The sequence below is a fragment of the Vulpes lagopus genome, chromosome 4 (genome assembly GCF_018345385.1).
Source record: "Vulpes lagopus strain Blue_001 chromosome 4, ASM1834538v1, whole genome shotgun sequence".
NCBI lineage: Eukaryota > Metazoa > Chordata > Mammalia > Carnivora > Canidae > Vulpes > Vulpes lagopus.
The window spans coordinates 88,959,943-88,980,631 of NC_054827.1; the positions used below are offsets into that span (position 1 = coordinate 88,959,943).

The window sequence follows — 20,689 nt, forward strand, 5'->3', positions numbered from 1 at the left end:
CAATAGCTAAAGGACCTTGCAGTTCCTGGAGAATAATTTCAAATAAAATAGACTGCATGTTTTGGAGGATTTTTGTTTTAATTAAAGGCCATTCTCTATTTTCTTTTTACAGGATTTATACTTAGGAAGAAAAAATACTCTAATAGGTTAAATCATATGGTTAGAAAGTTAAAAGTTTCAATTTATCACAATGTCAAAGCTAGATACTTAATCTACATAATAAACATGCTACTCCATCCCCATATGATTTGTACTATTTTGGAAATTTAAATTAGTGGTTATTTGTTAATATTTAGAGATCTGTAAATGAAAGTTTCATGTATTAATTTGTTCCTGAACTCTAGGTAAGACATCAATTTTGTAGTAACTTTAGGTAATATTTTCTATTGCAGCTCTCTCACTTTAAAATTCTCCTTTTCCAAAAAAAACTGCATTCTTTATGGAATTTGGCTAAAGACCACTGAGCTTTTATTACCATTTAGATATCATACCTAAGGTAAAAAAATAAGCTTATATTAGGAAAAGTTGGATTTGATTTTTTAAAAACATTCTATCACTTATAATAATGTTACTGTATGATTTTTCAAACTATATTGCTTGATAATATAAGGTAGTATGGCTAGTTACTTTTCTACTAAAATGTGGATCATTTATAAGTAAAATTTTATTTATTTTTTAAAGATTTTATTTTATTATTTATTGAGAGACACAGAGAGAGAGAGAGAAGCAGAGACACAGGCAGAGGGAGAAGCAGGCTCCATGCAGGGAGCCCAATGTGGGACTCGATCCCAGGACTCCAGGATCACGCCCTGAGCTGAAGTAGGCGCTAAACCACTGAGTCATCCAGGGATCCCCAGTAAATTAAAATTTTAAATTATAGAATAAAGTTCACTGTCATTTACTTAATATTAATTATACTAATAATATAGAGCTATGTACTAGTATTAAGCTATTATGCTGGATTGATTTATTTTAAAAATTGTATTAAATTGCTAATATGACATTAACTTCTACTATTGGAAATTTTTTTTTTAATAGAATGCAGATAGGATGCATTTGTTTATTTATTTATTTATTTATTTTAATTTATGATAGTCACAGAGAGAGAGAGAGAGAGAGAGGCAGAGACACAGGCGGAGGGAGAAGCAGGCTCCATGCACCGGGAGCCTGACGTGGGATTCGATCCCGGGTCTCCAGGATCGCGCCCTGGGCCAAAGGCAGGCGCCAAACCACTGCGCCACCCAGGGATCCCTACTATTGGAAATTTTGAATTGAATATTTTGATATTTTAAATAGGGCAAAAATGTACTTCAGAAATTTAGAAATAGAAATTTATCAAATATTATAGTCAGAATTTTGATTACCGCCTCTCATTCAGGATTCCAAGTAGGTATTGTATAGAATATGGTTTGCAAGATCATAGGTGAGTTGAAAAAGTGTTCTGTGCTCGATTTAATTTGAGAGGGACTGAGATAAAGTTTAACAAGTTTCCTCATAGGATTATTCAAAAGCTTTCACTCTGTGAATCTTTAAGAGTGGACTACAGTATGCAGTATTTCCTATGCTTTATTCATAAAAATCTTTTTCTTTTAACATCTCTTGGAAGAGCATGCCTTTGTTTTCTGTGAGAGAAAACAATTGTTACCACATTTGAAAATTGGCAGTTTGGTTATATTTACATGGTGAATTAGAAGATAGATTTGACCCCTACATATAAACAAGCTTGAGCCAGCTCCCATGTCTTTTTTTTTAAGATTTTATTTTTAAGTAATCTCTACACCCAACATGGGACTGGAACTTACAAACCCAAGGTCAAGAATCACATGCTACACAGACTGATCCAGCTGGGTGTCCCGCCCCATGTTTTTATTTAACCCTAAGTGCTGCATTTATTACCTGGGTTTTTAAGGTTGACCAGAGAAAGGTGTTTGTTAGAGGTATGTCCATATGTAATCATGGTAGCCTATCCACAGAATCAGGATCCTGAAAGATTCTATGGAATAATTCATCTGAAATAGTACAGGAAGACTGTATAGAACAACAATTTGCAAAACATTGTGATGCTCTTAAAATGCCGTAAAATCCATTGTTTATTTTTCTGTTTTGGTGAGATAGAGGATTTGTTTTTACATGCTAATGGATTGTTCTTGGGGCAAGAGCTAACTAAACGTAGTAGGCCTCCAGTTGTGAAAATCCAACATTTTGTATGTATGTATGTATTTTAGAGAGGGAGGGTGGAGGAGTAGAGGGAGAGAATCTTACGCAAGGCTCTATGCCCAGCATGGAGCTCAAAGTGGGGCTCAGTCTCATAATCCTGAGATCATGACCTTAGCAGAAATCAAGAATCAGATGCTTAACTGCCCAAGCCACTCCCTGGTACCCCAAAATGTAACATTACTGACAAATTCAGAAAGTTAGGCTGTAAAATGACTATTTTACTCTGAGTAAACAATTGAAGAATAAAAGGGTGAAATATTAGAGGTATACAAACATTTTAAAAACTATAGACTGTAATTAATGAGACATAGACAAAGATTTGTAGGGCATCAAGAGTCATTGGGAATCACTAATCCTAGAATAATGCAGAAAATTTTACTATACTGACTTTTGAAACTAGATTTACTAAATGTTAAAATTGTGTCACATTCAGCTCTATATCAAGTATCATTACCAAATATTATTTAATCAGTTAAATACTTAAAATTTTCGCTTGAATGGAAAAAAAAAAGATTTAAACATGGTAAAGTACAAAATAAATACATATTTAAAATAGGCCCCTGAGCATGAACCAAATTACTGTATATGTATACCTTTAGATAGGAATACAGTATGAAAATTATTTTCAGCTCTTATATTTTTCTGAATGAAAATGATCAGTTAATGACTATTTTGTCATTCTTCTGTGATAAAGGGCCTTAAACAAGTCTTCAATATCAGTAAGAAAGCTTTGTTTCTTCTTGAACCATTTTGACCTAATGAATATATCTTAGTACAACAAAATGAAAAAATACGTTGCATATCAAAAGTACCTTTGTATAATGTTCTTAACCCCAAAGCCATGAGTTTTTCTCTATCCTCAAGTTCAACTAAAGAATCCCATAGTTAGCTCCCAAATGTTCTCCTCAGTAATTCCAAGAATAACTCGAGTTCATGGATCACCAAGAATAATTACTATAGTAAAATATCATTAAATTGGGCTTATTTTATAATTTGGTAAAATTCAGATAGCCTGATGTTAACTTATTTATGAGAAGTGACAGTCATGAATCAACTAAAATTATTTTCATTAAATGCTCATTTTAGTTTTGGTAAATTAATTTGGACTAACCATATACTTCATCATTTTTCTAATGTTCTAGGCAAACTGAACTGTTTCACAGAACAGAATGATGGTGTTGGAAATTGCTCTGTTCATAATACTGTCAGGGTCTTCCTTAGATGCTGCCTCAAATCCCTTTTATTTATTTTTTAAAGATTTTATTTATTCATGAGAGATAGATAGAGAGAGAGGCAGAGACATAGGCAGAGGGAGAAGCAGGCTCCCCGCAAGGAGCCCCATGTGGGACTCCATCCTGTCCCCCGGGATCATGCCCTGAGCTGAAGGCAGACTCTCAACCGCTGAGCCACCCAGGTGTCTCTCAAATCCCTTTTAGATCTAAGTTATGTTTAACAAATTTAAAGTAAATTATGAATAATAATAGTTCAGATTTCATTCTTCCAATACCGTACTGTTTAGCTAACATGTTTTCAGTTTTCTTCTTTTAATGCATCTAAGATTAAATTGGCTGGGTTTGGTTTGGTTTGGTTTGGTTTGGTTTGGTTTGGTTTGGTTTGGTTTGTAGCTGCATCACACTCTTTGGCCTATATTGAGCTTGCAAGCCAAAGCTACTTTATCTAGTACTTGTATGATTCTGAGGTTGGGAAAAAGGGTATCATTTTAGAGTGGGATGATGAGCTCACTTTTCAACCTAGTTCAGTTGGTTGCTGGTAGGACGTCTAAATAGAGATGTTATTAAGACAGAAATAAGGGTCTGGACAGAAGGTAAAAAATCAAGTGTACAGAGAGATTTGTGATTTTTAGGTGGTAATTAAAACTGTCAAGAGGTTTTTGTATGAGATGAAGCAGCTGTGTGAGGTACTGTTACTTTTTAATACAAACTCAAGCAGAGGCTATTCACTGTTTTTAGCCCTTTCATTAATATATATTTTTCAATCTAACTGGTATCTCAAAAATCTCTAAGGAACAGTTTAGAGCTTTAGTGAAATAATTAATTTTACATTTTTGGTTTTTTTAATTATTAATTCCTGATACATGTATTAGACCCTGAGATTCATAATATTGCAAAGAAAATAAGTTTTTTTTTTAAAGATTTTATTTATTCATGAGAATACACAGGAGAGAGAGAGAGAGGCAGGGAGCCCAACATGGGACTCGATCCCAGGTCTCTAGGATCAGGCCCTGGGCTGAAGGCGGCGCTAAACTGCTGAGCCACCCAGGCTGCCCGTGATACTGGTTTTGTATTTGTCATGTATCATCTTAGCTGTTTATAGAATGTCCTGTCGTATTTATTTAAATTACTAAAGCATGTATTCCATTTGAACAGTGAATGAATATAACTTGAAATATCTCCAGTATAGGTAATTAATTGAAGAGTACTGGAGATGATAAGGTAACAAATAAGGTAAATCACACATTTACTTTCTTTCATTTAGATACACAAGAAATTGATAACTTGTTGCTTCCAGTAATGGGAACTGTGCCATTAGGGTAGGGTGTGGTAGGGTGTGGGTGGCAGGTTGGTTTTCATTTTGAACTCTTTTGTACTATTCAGATTTTTAACCATAGAATGGTTTTACTTTGGGAACAGATAAAAGAAATTTAAATTTTGAAAATTGCTTTATTTCCTTCAAACATAAGGCAATATGATGTGTTAGTATTGACACTTGAAGTTAGAAGTCATAATTTCAAATCCTCATTCACCATTGCTTGGCCAACTGACATGAGGTGAATCATTTCATCTCTGTGAATCACAGTTTCCCATTTGCCCTGCTTACTTCTCAGGATAATTGTGAGTTCACTCTGTAAACATAATCTGTGAGGCACATACTCTGATAGGTGCTGAGAGGAGGAGACACCTTTTCAGTCATTGAGCATCCACTATCAAGTGTAGAACTAGACAAAAATTTTGTTTTATGATTTTGTTGAGAGAGAACAAATGGAGGAGAGAGGCCATAGAGAGAAGGAGAAGTAGACTCCCCACTAAGCAGGGAGCCCACTGTGGGGCTCAATCTCAGGACTCTTGGATCATGACCTGAACTGAAGGCAGATGCTTAACCAACTGAGCTACCCAGGAGCTCCAGAACTAGACAAAAAAATTTAACCTATTTTGATAAATCCTATATGCTATCAAGATCTGTAGGAAGTATTTACAGTAGCAGCTTGGGAGTGGCAGGGAAGACATTAGTGTGGTCCTTCCAAAAGACAAGGACATTTGAGTTTAATTTTGAAGAATGAGTGGAGTTGGGACAGAAGGAGTGAGAGAAGGTATTTTGTTAAGAAAAAGCTCTATCTCATTTGATGTGTGTTTGAGTGTAGCACATTTTTGTTTAAGAGTACTATAGCACGTTCTTCCTTAGTTTTGCTATTCCCCAAAATTTTGGCTGATTATTAATTGAAATTTGGGGAAATCTGACTTGAGACTTTACAGTGACCACGAAAGAATTAGTGGAGAATCACTAAAACTCAACCATATTTTTAGTACATACACTTTGCTATATAGACCATAAGTATTAAATCATCAGATTCTGATGTCAGTCTATAGTTCTTTCTTACTAAGGAAGTAGTGTGAATTCTTAATTCAGGGGCTAAGCCTCTAATTTGCTGTCCATTTGCATTTTCCCAAATAAGTAGATTTTTAATTCCCTGCATCTTTCTTGGTGTTTTTGTCCCAATATACTTTTGTATTTCTTCTCTGTGCTGGTGTCTGTACCCTTAGTCTTCAAAAGCCCCAAATCCAAAGTTTTATACAGGTTTAGTCTTAAGTGTGAAATAGAGACTTTAGCACAAAATTAATGTGGAGTATTTGTTAAAACAGTAAAAAACATAAAATTGAGTAATGAATTGGTAATTTCCTTTTTACTTTTTTCATGCTTATTTGTATATGGGAAGAAAAAAAATGAGGTATCTCAATTTCTGAGTGATTTATTAGTTCAGAATGAATTAGTCCAAGTAAGAAAGCATTATTTCATAATTGCAGAACAACCTTCTGCTGTTAGTAACAGAAAATCAGGCTATTTGTGAGTTAAACAGTAAAGATGTTCATCATCTCATACAATAAGAAATCTAGAGGTAGGGTGCTTTCAGAGTTGGTTAATTGAGTAGATTGATAATGATCACAAAATTCAAGTTCTCTGATATCTCACAATGACCTGTCCTTTTAGGCTGGATCTTCACATGATCCCATGGACCTGCCATCACAGATGATGATGTCTAGGGAAGAAAATAGGATTATATCTACTTACATTGCATTTACAAAGAATAGCAACCTTTTCAGAACCCATCAGTGAATAGCTCTTACGTAGCTTTGGCCATAAGCTTTGTATATGAGTCACATATACATGCCTAAGCTACCATTTGGCAAGTGGCTTCTTCCTTTGAAGGACATGGCTGCTTGTATGATCATAAAATTCTGTTGGCAGGTATGAAGTGGCTGTTGGATAGGCAACCAATAATGCCTGTTGCATTTGAGCCTATTTTTAAAATGTATTCAAATGTTTAAGAATTACTTTTAAAAATAAGTGTATCACTTGTAGCTAAGAATAACTATGGAATGAAGCAGTTCTTTGGCACTGTATAGCTATGAGAACTTGGACAAGCTCCATTAACTTCAGTTTAGTTATTACTAAAATGGGAATAATAATGGTACCTATTTTATAGGGTTGTTTTTGAGGATTTAGTGTCATGATGCATGTAGCATGCTTTGACATAGTATTTGGCCCATAGTAAATGATCACTATATGTTAACTGCTTTTATTATCATATTTAATTTTAACTTAAATGATTCAAGCTTTTGTCTAAATCTCTTGTATATTATGTGGGATGCCAATATTGTAACTGTCTCTTTTTGAGTTGTAACTGTTGAACTTTATCATAGGGCTAGTTTTGGGGGAAGCAGGCTTGATGATTGCCATTGGAAGTGCTAAAACATTAAAAGTCATTTATCCAACCTAACTTTTTTATAAGCATTGCTGTTTTCAGCATGATTTTATTATTATTATTATTATTTGATAAAAATTTCATGAAATAATATAGCTTGTATTCATTTCTGAAATATTGGTTCTGGGTCAGTTCTATTTAAATATAAAGACTTTTAAAAACATTGTAGGGAGGGATAATTAACAAGTGACTATAGAATGGGAATGATACTTAAATAGGACTATAAGTATTTGGGCCCTTGATAAAAGTTTCTTTTCTTCCTTATTTCTCGTACAGTAAACATCTCAAAAGTATTGTTTGTTTGTTCAGAGACAGAAGAGGTTGTTAATAGCGAGGTCAGTAGAGGAGAATGGTACCAATCAGGAAAAAGGAAATCATGCTAGGGATTTCAATCAAACAGGGATTTAATACAGGATATTGGCTACACAGGTGTTGATAAAACTTTTATAAAATGCTAAAATTTTATTGGCTGGCCAGAGGTCATCTTAGCCATCACTTATATCATGGTTTTTATGAGAAAAAAAAATAGGTAGGCATACCTTAGCCTTTAAACAGACATTAAAAACACAAATCAGACAAATGGGGAAAGATGTATTTTGCTCATAGTTCTATTGTAAAGGTTGAAAAAGAATAAATAGATTATGTATTGTTTTAAATATGGTGTATAGCAAAGGATTATGTTTCTTTTTCAGTGGATCCTGTGCTGCCCAAAGGAGATTATTCTTACAAAACTAAGTTAAATGAATTTTCCTTTTCATTAATTGCTTCATATTACAACCATAACTGGAGGGGGTGGGGAAGAGTGCTTTTCCTGGAGTTTCCAGTTGTCTTTTTTTTTTTTTTAATTGAGAAGGGGGGAAAAAGCCACATGACCTCTCTTTTATCTTCAACTCATTGTATTTGTTCCTTAGAATCTATTCCATTCTTCTTCTTAAAGATATTCTTACAAGATTCCACACTAAGATTTTAGGCCAGGCCTACAGGACAGTTTTAATCCTGGGATTTTTTTTTTTTTCTTCATTAGACCATTACATTTTTTTTTTAAGATTTTATTTATTCATGAGAGACACAGAGAGAGAGAGAGAGGGGGGCAGAGACACAGGCAGAGGGAGAAGCAGGCTCCATGCAGGGAGCCCGATGTGGGACTGGATCCTGGGTCTCCAGGATCACACCCTGGGCCAAAGGCAGGCGCTAAACCACTCAGCCACCCAGGGATCCCCATTACATTTATTTGACCATGATTTTTTTCTTGATTTTTATCTTCAGTTTGCTGGAGTACATTCTTAAGTAAATTTCTCAGAAAGGAGGAATTGCAGATAAACTTCCTGAATTTTTATATAACTAAAAAAATATTCCCCTGGCCTATGACTTATTTCATCAGTTATCCGTATGACTTATTGTCTCCTTCAGATCTTAACTCCCATAACCTCTTCTCAAAAAGGCCTTCCCTGACCATTGTATTTTAAATTGCAAAAAATAAATAATAAATAAATAGCAAATCCCATATATTACCAATCTTTCTTTACTGCTTCTTCTCTTAAAGTACTTTTATCACATTCGAACATACTGTATGTTTTGCTTATTTATTGTTTCCCCACTAAAAAATGCTATATGGCAAAGATTTTTGTAGTTTTGTTCACTGTTATCATGACTGGGCAGCCTGGGTGGCTCAGCGGTTTAGCGCCACCTTCAGCCCATGGCTGGATCCTGGAGACCCAGGATCAAGTCCCATGTCGGGCTCCCTGCATGGAGCCAACTTCTCCCTCTGCCTGTGTTTCTGCCCCTCTCTGTGTGTCTGTCATGAATAAATAAAATCTTTAAAAAGAAATAAAAATAAATAAAAAATCACGCCTGGCACATAATAGCCCCTCAGTGAATGATTGCTGGGTGAGTTAGTGAATGTATCCCTCACTATTAAAATTATAAATCCGAGTCATTAATCATTTTCTCTTAGAACTTTAAAGGGATTGCTCCATTGTCTTCTGTTATCTAGTGTAAAATATAATGTCAATCTCTTTTTTTCTTTTTCCTTTTATGGGTGACTTATTTTCTCTTTAAAGGCTTTCTTTTTCGTGGATCTCTGGAAATTTTTATCAATGTACATAGATGTGGGTTTTTTTCGTTGATTCTGTTTGGTACTTAGGAGGCTCTTTATTTTTTTTTTTTTTAGGAGGCTCTTTAAATTAAGATTATTGTTTCTTTTCCAGCTTTGGGAAGTTTTATTCTTAAAAAAAAAAATTCTTATCCCACTTTTTTTCTGTAAAATATAGTGTCTGATAAGAAATTAGAGCAATTCCTTTTCCAATAAGCCAGTGATCATTTACTGATGAGTACTCCTTTTCCTACTGATGTGATAAGCCACTTTGCCATTCATTATTATTAGTAATAAATGAAATATAAATATTAAGTCAGTCTATCCTATTGTAGCCAATTTGGTATATCATTTTAGTCACAGAAGACAGTATGCCAGATTTCACTCTTTAAGTGTCAATAAACATATCAAACCTTAAAGTATGCCAGTATGCCAGATTTCACTCTTTAAGTGTCAATAAACATATCAAACCTTAAAGAGATGTAAAACCAAAAAGTATGCCAGTATGCCAGATTTCACTCTTTAAGTGTCAATAAACATATCAAACCTTAAAGAGATGTAAAACCAAAAAGTATGCCAGTATGCCAGATTTCACTCTTTAAGTGTCAATAAACATATCAAACCTTAAAGAGATGTAAAACCAAAAAGAGAAAAATATGGAAAATGGTACAGGAAAGGAAAAGATAAATTTGATAATCAGTAGGAGTTGTAGATAGTAAATATTATGTAGTAAAATATTATACATCCATAAACTTTATGAATAGGGATGTTCATTACAGTATTATTTATAATATGGGAATGGGCTAAATGTCCAATTAGGTAATACTTTATTAAGCTCTCATACTGCCACAGTGAAATGCTTTGCAACCACTAACAGCTATATTTTTCAAAGAATGCTTAGTAATATTGAAAATGATACATTGAGCATAGCATAAAGTATAAACTTGTTGAATCATTATATTTGTATACCTGAAAGTAATATAATAATATATGTCAACTATGATAAAAAAGAAAGAAAATCATACATTATCCCAATTGTTTGCATATACACACATACACATAAATTTTCACACATGTGTTTAAAGAAAAGGACTAGCGGAAAATATTCAAAATGTTAATACAGGTCCATAATCCCATATATGAAATCACTGGGCCAATATGTATTTCTGAATTTCAGATTTTTTAGATTTTAGAACAGAAATATGTTTTCATATCATCTGGAGAAGTACTTTATAATCAAAAACCTATTTCTTTAGTGAAACATGACTCTTCACATTAAGTAGAATATATCAAGTTTATAATTTCATGTCAGTGGAGATTATATTTTGCTGCTAAATCAGTCTGTGCCTACTATGTATAAAGGTCACAAGTTTCACCTAATCCTCTCTTTAAAGAACGGAAGATCTAACGGAAACTGGCTTCATTGTAATGTGACAAACACTTTGGTAGTTAAGAGAAGTTGGATAGAATTAAGTAGAGGTCTTCTAAGTCAGGATTCAGCAACCTGTTTTGTAAAGGAACAATTAGTATTTATATATACATATATATATTTTAAAGATTTTATTCATTTATTCATGACACAGAGAGAGAGAGAGGCAGAGGGAGAGGTAGGCTCCATGCAGGGAGCCCAATGCAGGACTCGATCCTGGGTCTCCAGGATCAGGCCCTGGGCTGAAGGTGGCGGTAAATCACTGAGCCACCTGGCTGCTCTAGTATATATTTTAGGCTAGGTGGGCCATACAGTTCTATCACAACTACTCATCTCCACTGTCATTGCATGAAAATAGTCAGGGATGGTATATAGATGAATAAGTGTGGCTGGACACAAAAATTTCAATTCCATATGATTTTTACATGTCACAAAATATTTTAACTTTTTTTAACCATTTGAAAATACGGAATTTCATATTAAAAATATTTTTTAAATCACAAAACTCATTTGTAGCTCTCAAATATACAAAACAAGTGGCAGGCAAGATTTTGTTCATTGGCCATAGTTTGCCAATCCTTTTCTAAGACTTTGAATTACAGGATGTTAATTGAATGAGCCTCTTCCTGTTAGCCTATCAATCTCAGCTACTTTCATTTACTAGGAGAGTTTAGTAACCTCCTGGGTTTTAGGAATAGTGAAAATGTAGGGGCTCCTGGGTGGGTCTGTCAGTTAAGCTTCTGCCTTCAGCTCAGGTCACGATCTCAGGGTCCTGGGATCAAGCACTGCCCCCCAGGGAAGCTGCTTCTCCTCCTCCCACCCCCACATGAGTGCATGCTTGCTCTCTCTCAAATAAGTAAGACAGTTTTAAAAGAAAGAAATAGTGAAAATGTCACTACTAATCCCAGTGGTTTCTGAGTATCCTTGATATTCTGAATAATAATCATGATGATAAAAAGATAATAAAAAACAACGATAATAACACTGTTGCATCGATGATATGCAAGTTACTCCAGCAAAGATTCCAAACTTACTGGCTTCCAAGGACCAAGTGTAAGGCCTTAATGTTTGGAAACAGGAAGTTGTGTGAATTGGAAAAAGTGAATAGGGTTGCCTCATCTGAAAAAAGTAGTAGCCACTACTTTAGCTCCATCCAGTAGAGGGAAAGAAGCCCCAGTGTTCTCCTACAAAAAACATTCAAGAGAAATCCAGACTTAATATATAAGTTAAATTAAGTCTCCTAGTTGTTTAATGTGGTAACAAATCTGTTTTTGTTTATTCTTCTTAACATTGTGAATCAAAAGCATTTTTAGGACTCGTTTAAGCATGCTGGCAACATTTGCCATCTGTGTCCCAGCAAGTTTCTGTTTAAAAGGAACTCTTAGAGAATTATCTATAGTGATAATGCATTAATGAGTTTATTTTGAAATCTTAAATCTTAGAGGATATTTTTATCTTAATAATGAAAACTACTTTTTACTTTATTATTTTTTAAAGATTTTATTTATTTATTCATGAGAGACACGCAGAGGGAGAAGCAGACTCCATGCAGGGAGCCCAACATGGGACTTGATCCCGGGTCTCCGGGGTCAGGCCCTGTGCTGAAGGCAGCGCTAAACCGCTGAGCCACCCGGGCTGCCCTGAAAACTACTTTTAAAGTGGTTTGTAAAACTATGTCAAATGCTCATTTCTTATACATGATGTTCACAGTCTTCAACTGTCATAAGTCCCAAGTGTGAATATATCCAGTAAGTACAGTACTTGTGGCGGACTTTGTGGTTACAAGCTATTTTGTTGTTGTTGTTGTTAATGCTTTTTGAGATATATTTGACATACCGTACAAATCACCCATGTAAAGTATATAATCCATTTAGTATAGTCCTAGAGTTGTACAGCTGTTACCACAATCATTTTTAGAACAGTTCACCCCCAAAAAGAAACCTCAAACCTTTTATTATCCTCGCAGTTCTTTCCTCAGCTTTTCTAGTCTGGTCAGCCAGGGCTAGAGACTTGCATCTCTATAGATTTGCCTATTCCAGATATATCCTATAAATAGTCATAATATGTGGTGTTTTCTGTCTGGCTCCTTTCACTTAGTGTAATGTTTTCAAGGTTCATCCATGTTGTAGCATAAATCAGTACTTCATTTCTTTTATTGCTAAATATTATTCTGTTGTATGGGTATATCATATTTTATTTGTTCCATCAGTTGATGGGCTTTTGAGTTGTTTACACATTTTGCCTATTCATAATGCTATGAACATTCATGTACAAGTTTTTATGTGGCCGTATATTTTCATTTCTCTTGAGTGTACACTAAGGAATGTAATTACTGGTATATGTGGTAACTGTGTTGAACTTTTTAAGAAATGGCCAAACTTCAAAAGCAACTGTACCAATTTGCATTCCTACCAGCATTGTTGGATGGTTTCAATTTTTCTGCATCCCTGTCAGCAACACTTATTATCTGACTTTTTTTCCCTGATTTTTTCATTATAGTCATTCTAATGAGTATGAAGTGATATCCTACTGTCGTTTTGTACATTTCCCTGATAACTAATGAAGTTGAGCATCTTTTCATGTGTTTGTTAGGCATTTGTATATATTTGGAGAAATGTCTGTTCAGATTCCCTTTAGCCATTTTTAGTTGGGTTGGTTTTTTATTGAATTCTTAAGTTTTTTATAGATTCTGGATACAAGTTTCTTATCCAATATATGGTTTCAAATATGTTCATTCTGTTGTCTTTTTCACTTTCCTGATAGTGTCCTTTGAAGCACAAAAGTTTTTAATTTTGACAGAAGTTAATTTATTTCTTTTTTTCTTACAGTTTTGGTGTCATAAAAATTCACAGTCATCAAGATTTAGTTGTAAAAAAAAGATTTACCCTGTTTTCTTGCAAAAGTTTTATAATCTTAGCCTTTTAGATCTTTGATCCATTTTGAGTTAATTTTTTGATATGGTTGGTAAAATGGGGAGGTGGGTTAGAAATCACAGACTTTAACTTCAAAAATCAAATTTGATATGTCTGAAAATACTAATAAGTACGCAAATAAGTATCAGGAAACACCTGATATTAGGCTGCCAAAATACTAATTATTAAGGCTCAGTGAAGAATGCATGGGATTTATTACGCTATTTTCTCTAGATTTTTTTGTTTGAAAATATCCATGACAATATTTTTCTTAATATCAACCTATTACAGTTTCTTACCATCATTAATTACATTGGCCTATCATCCTGTATCCTTAGCTTTGTATTAGACTTTTAGTTATTAGATGGCCCCAAGAACAAGTTTAGTTATAACTATAAAAATCTTACAGTAAGAAAAACTACAAAATAAGGACAAATTAAGCTAAAATTTTTTAATCTCAAGGTCTCTAAATTCTTGATATACCCAAAACTTTTATTCTATTTAGAATTTTATGAATAATATGTTTAAATATGTTGTATACAAACTTGTGTAGTTTACAGATGCCTACAATGTACGTCTCAAACTTCTGTTGAAGGGCAACTGTTCTGGAGAATACTGGGTGGGGAAAAGTCCTTTTTGCCTCAAGTAAGCTTTTCATTGAAAAAAGTTAAACTGACTTCCTTACTACCGGACTTCTTAGGATCTTTTAATATGCAAATACAAATCTTAAATGTTTAAAATTTGGCACACAGTGTTTGTTTTTTAGAAAGTACGCACATTGGCACTCTTCTCTTTGTAAATAGAACAAGTAGAAAACCAACAAACATATAAAAAATTGACACCATCAAATTGCTGGATCTAATTGACATTTATAGAATACGCCATTCAACAATACAAAAATGCACATTCTTTGTTTTTTTGTTTTGGGAGAGGAGTAAAGGGAGAGAAGAAAAGAATCTTAAGCAGTCTTCTTGCCCATCACAGAGCCCCATGCCTAGCTCAGTCTCACAAGCCAGAGAGAATGACCTGAGCCAAAATCAAGAGTCAGACACTTAACCGACCGAGCTACCCAGATGTCCCAGCAAGCAGTGTTTTTTAAGCTTATTTGTATACCATGGAGTAGTTTGGAAAACACCATACTACATATTTAAAAATCATATTAATGCCATACTTATATTATTTATTTAAAAATCATATTAATGCCATACTTATATTATTAAGTAGTTTAAGTTGATTTATCACTCCCCTAATGATTGTCATTTCATAAGTTTTTCCTTATTATGTCTATCCTTTTCTATTGCTCTTATTTTTATAATTTCCTCTCATGTATTTGTCTAATTACTGAAAGTGACCAGATTTTGAAATTGCTGTTTCTCTGTGGTTTGCTGTTTCTCTGTTGGTGTGGATTTGTAACACTAATGGAAAATATTTTCAGTTAATTATGCCTTTAAAGTATAATAAATTATGACACACATGTATTATGTTAACTATGGCATTTACAAAACTTGCAAAAGAGATCAGTGTTTAGAGAATTAAAAAGATTAGATATATTTTGGTATCTTTCTAAGAATTTTGCTTTATTCCAGAAAATTTAGAAAATATTGCTAAAGGAATAACTAGCAAAGTTTATTACTCAAAATTGAAAAAACTGGTGAACTTTAATCCAAATCAGGAAAGATGGCACCATTACAATGGAGAAGCATATGAGGATGATGAACATCATCCTAGGTGTGGTGTTCAGTGTCAGACCTCTTAATGAGGCCAGGGAATAATACTTAACTATTGGCATTTTATATGTAGTAGTAAATGGGTGAAGGACTATAATCATAGCCCATTACTTGTGATTGTTTTTTCTATTAATATTCAGCTATTAGGAATGTTATAAAAGTCAAATGAAGAATAAGCTCAAATGTAAAAGCTCAAAAAAAAGTTTAACTCCCAGCTGACTCCCCCTACCCCACATCATTAGAAGTTCCTCCTTGGATAACCAGAAATAGTACTTTCCCAAGTGTCCTTTATTATTTGTTCCTTAAGTATCCTCTGTTATTTGTTTATATTCATTGCAACATAAAATTTTATATTTTGTACCTATTATTTGCTTTGTTTTTTTTTTTCCACTGTGAGTTACTTCAGGACGAGTGCATGAAGGTCCTATAATACTCTACTGTAAATATTATTATCATTTTTATTATATTTTCTTTTATCTATGTCAGTAACACAAGATCATGAAAGACAGAATGAGCCTTGCTTGCACACCTCAAAATTCCAAACTGGACCATATTTTTAGTTTTTTATTTTTTTTATTTTTATTTTTTTTTTTAATTTTTATTTATTTATTTATGATAGTCGCACAGAGAGAGAGAGAGAGAGAGGCAGAGACACAGGCAGAGGGAGAAGCAGGCTCCATGCACCGGGAGCCTGACGTGGGATTCGATCCCGGGTCTCCAGGATCGCGCCCTGGGCCAAAGGCAGGCGCCAAACCACTGCGCCACCCAGGGATCCCTTAGTTTTTTAATATTTAGTTTGTAGTTTATGTGGGGATTTAAATCCAAATTTAAAATCTGATTTGGAAGCTTTTCAAGTAGTATAACAAAAGTAGTTTTTTCTTTTTAGATTTCTGAACTTATATTAAGACCCCCTTGGAAGGAAGGCCTGGGTGGCTCAGCAGTTGGGCATCTGCCTTTGGCTCAGGATGTGATCCCCGTCCGGGGATCGAGTCCCCCATTGGGCTCCTTGCAGGGAGCCTGCTTCTCCCCTCTGCCTGTGTCTCTGTGCTTCTCTCTCTCTCTCTCTCTTTCTCTCTTATGAATAAATAAATAAAATCCTAAAAAAAAAAAGACCCCCTTAGAATATGAAAATTATGTTTTGAGGGGCACCTTGGTGGCTCAATTGGTTAAGCCTCCAGCTCTTGGTTCCCACTCAGATTACCATCTTGGTGTGGTGAGGTCGAGCCCTATTGTGGGGCTCTGCGCTTGGCAGGGAGCCTGCTTGAGATTCTTTCCCCCTCTGCCCCTCCTCTGGTGCACATGCACTCTTTCTCTCTCTAAAATAAATAAATACATAAATAAATAAAATATTTTTTAAAAAAACATGTTTTGAAATCCACTTAAAGATCTTTATTGCAAATGATTTGACAAAAGCCAGTCCCTCACACAAGGAAGGTCAGGCATAAAATTAAATGAATAGTAAATACTTATTAAACGATTTTATTGCTGAAAACAATATAATCTTTCTTTGTTTTGGACTTGGCATGCAATGTACCAATTGTTTTTTCCAGTAAAGCTGAGCTTTTTCCATTATGTTGTTTAAAGTACATGTATACAAGTTTGAAAAAATATATATCTATTAATAAAAAAGGAAGACAAAGGCTAGTACATAATAATTTTGAGTGTTTTTACATTTTAAATAAATTATTATAGTGGAACATGTTTTTAATTAAAAATTTGAGAGCTTCATGCTTTGAAGATTACACTTGGTTTAGACAAGTATAGGACTTAAGGGATTGAGGATCAGACTTAGATCTATGGCTAGAGTATTTTTCTTTCTTCTCCTCCGTATCTAGTACACATACTTTGGTATTTTAAGTATATATTTTATATATACATAGTTTCTTTGTCTCCTATGATCTGTTTGCTAGAGAGAAAATTAATCCTTGGAACCATTTTTGGTTTATTTATAGATTGGTCAAAGAAAAAATGATGTATGAAAAAGAAGCAAAACAACAAGAAGAAAAGATTGAAAAAATGAAAGCTGAAGATGGTGAAAATTATGCCATTAAAAAGCAGGTAAAACTGTATCTTTAATAATAATAGCTAACATTTACAGGATACCATGTTAACTAATATATTAACATCCCTTTGAGAAGGTGCTATTATTTTTTTCTTTACTATTAAAACATCAATTTAAAAATACAGAAACATAGGTTACATACTTTGCCCAAGGTCACACAACCACCAAGCAGCATAGCTAAGATTTGAATATAGGAGTTCTGGGTCCAGAATTTGTACTCTTTTTTTTTTTTTTTTTTTTAAGAATATATTTATTTGAGAGAGAGAGAGCAAAAGAGAGTACAAGCAAAGGGAGAGGGAGAAGCAGGCTCGATTCCAGGACCCTGGGATCATGACCTGAGCTGAAGGCAGGTACCCAACTGACTGAGCCACCCAGGTGTCCTTAAAATTTGTACTCTTGGGGATCCCTGGGTGGCTCAGCAGTTTAGCGCCTGCCTTCCACCCAGGGCGTGATCCTGGAGTCCTGGAATCAAGTCCCACATCAAGCTCCCAGCATGGAGCCTGCTTCTCCCTCTGTCTTTGTCTCTGCTTCTCTCTCTTTCTCTCTCTCTCTCTCTCATGAATAAATAAATAAAATCTTAAAAAAATTTTTTTGTACTCTTAACCATTAAGCTATACTGCCTCTACATTTTAAGTATTAAATATAAAAATTGGAGGCACCTGACTGGCTTAGTCAGCAGAGCATGAGACTCTTGACCTCAGGGTTGTGAGTTTTGGCCCCACATAGGTTGTAGAGATTACTAAAATATGATAATAAAAATATGTAATATATAAATGGCCTAATCTTATGTTAAATGTACTTGTATATTAAATTTACAAGTATTTTCCCCAAACTGATGTGAAGACCACCAACATAAATACGTGTATTATACTTGAGTAGCTTTTTCTGATTATCCTCATGACAAATTTTAGTCTCCTTTGTACTACATACAAGACTCTCCCTAATTTTGGTATCTTCTTATCCGACCTTATCTCTTGCTATTCTTGGACCTCTTAGGTCCTGCCCTTTTGTTTCCTGAACGTGCTCTTTTCCTTTGCCTCTGACATAAGTATGAGATGCTCTTCCTATTTCTCCTACCTACCTTTTCCTTATAAATTCCTGTTTATCTTTTAAACATCCCCTACCCTCTACCTCAACACTGAGAATGATACTCCTCCTCTGTTCTCTGATAACATCTTACTTATTCCCATCAGAGCATTTTTTGAATAGTTACTCTTGGCCAACACTTGTTTCATAATTCCTTGGGAAAAGAGAAGCCATTGGGAACTTTGTCTTTTTCCAACCATAAAATCTTTCAGCCTATCTGCATCTGTACCTGTACTGCCTTCCGTCCTATTAGAAATTAAGAAAACTGGGGATTCCTGGGTGACTCAGCCAGCGGTTTGGCGCCTGCCTTTGGCCCAGGGCGTGATCCCAGAGTCCCGGGATCAAGTCCCACGTCGGGCTCCTGGCATGGAGCCTGCTTCTCCCTCTGCCTGTGTCTCTGCCTCTCTCTCTTTCTCTCTCTCTCTCTGTCCATCATGAATAAATAAATAAAACCTTTTAAAAAAAATTAATAAAACCTTAACTTAGTTTTTAGAAGACCCTGCTGCCTTCCTTTATGTGTAGTAGATCAGAGAACATTTGTGTTTAAGATTTTCGTAAATTTCCAGTAAATTGAGGGAAGACTGTAAACAGATTTGTAGATATAACATGTGACCTGATATACTGACTTTCATGAACTAACTGTTCTTCATAAGGATTTACATATGGAGTATAAATTTTTGATTCTTAGGATTATGATGGTTAAATGCTTTATTTATATCACTCTTGCGCCTCTCTCACAATGTCCTCTATTGTTTCCCAACATCTAGTAAGAAATAGTATGACACAGTATATGACTTTATGTCATCCAGGTTCTTTTCAGTCAAGCTTATTTTCTCACATGTGTAGCTCCTGACCTCAGGTTTTTCTTTGCCCTGTTCTTTTGACCACTAGTAATGTATTGAAAGGCCCCTGGATGGCTCAATGGTTGCCTGTCTGCCTTTGGCTCAGGTTGTGGTCCCAGAGTCCCTCATCGCACTCCCCACAGGGAGCCTTCTTCCTCTGCTTCTGTCTCTGCCTCTCTCGCATGAATAAATAAATAAAACTTTTAAAAAACAAAACAGCCATGTAGCTAGAAGTTGAAAGTTACTAGAATGGAGAATAAATGTGTTCTCTTTCTAAATAAAATTCTACAAATAATGTCATAGATAATCAGAATCTTTTTTTAATATTTTATATTTTGGAAAAAAAGAAATAAAATTTATATATTGATCATCCTTCAATAAATATACTACTTTATAGGTAAGGATTAACTCTTTCTTGAATCTTCTGTTCTCATTGTTATTTAAAAGTACTATCCATTTAACTACATTATCATTGACTATATATGCAGATGTAAAAAGGAGAAAATTTTTGTTAAAAATCCTTTCGGGGCACCTAGGTGGCTGAGTCATTTAAGCATCCAACTCTTGGTTCTAAGGTCAGTGCAGGTCATGATCTCATGGGTTGTGAGATTGAGCCCTGCCTTGGCTCCGTGATCAGTACAGAGAGTCTGTGTAAAGATTCTCTCCCTCTACCTCTTGCTCCACGTGTGTGCACATGCATGCTCACTCTTTCTCCCCCCTCCAAATAAATAAAATCTTTAAAAAAATCCTTTCTGCCCTCAGCCTTGTTAAGATTATCTCTTGTCACAATGGTCATGGTTTATAATATGATTTCTTAGATTCCTAGTCAACCTAGCACTTATATTCAAAAATACCATCGCATATTTAATTACAAAACAATAAATCTTTCTGTTTACCCCTATTGTTAACTGTATCATATATAGTTGTCAGTTGCAGTTTTGTCTCATGAAACCTTTTCTTTAACCCAACCTACATGCTTTTCTCAATTCCTTTCCTTAGCTTAGCTATACTATGGCCAGCCATTCATATTTTTTATTATATGCAACAAGAATTGCTTTGCCAAGAACACTACCATATTCCTGTTTGCCTAGGACTTTAATTTTGTTAATAGTTTCTTTATATCTGTTGTGCCCCTCATAGAAAATACCAAGAAGACCAAGTGCTGCATTTTACGGATTCTCTACTTGTCTCCCTGTATTTCCTCCTCTTCTGAGCTAAATCCCCTCATTAGCCACTTCTCATTAACATGACTCTTTTCTCACTCGGATCTGTTTTTTTTTTTTTTTTTTTTGGCTTTCATGGATCTTCTGAACTGTCCATATC

General features: G+C 34.6%; 1 protein-coding gene across 1 annotated transcript in view; it reads left to right on the forward strand.

The window, feature by feature from the left end:
• TBCA (tubulin folding cofactor A) overlaps positions 1-20,689 on the forward strand; it is a 74,957-nt gene that overhangs the window by 37,998 nt on the left and 16,270 nt on the right. The window contains exon 2 of the mRNA XM_041752759.1: positions 17,329-17,434. Within this exon, the coding sequence (XP_041608693.1) occupies positions 17,329-17,434 (106 nt within the window). The remainder of the gene's footprint in view (positions 1-17,328; positions 17,435-20,689) is intronic.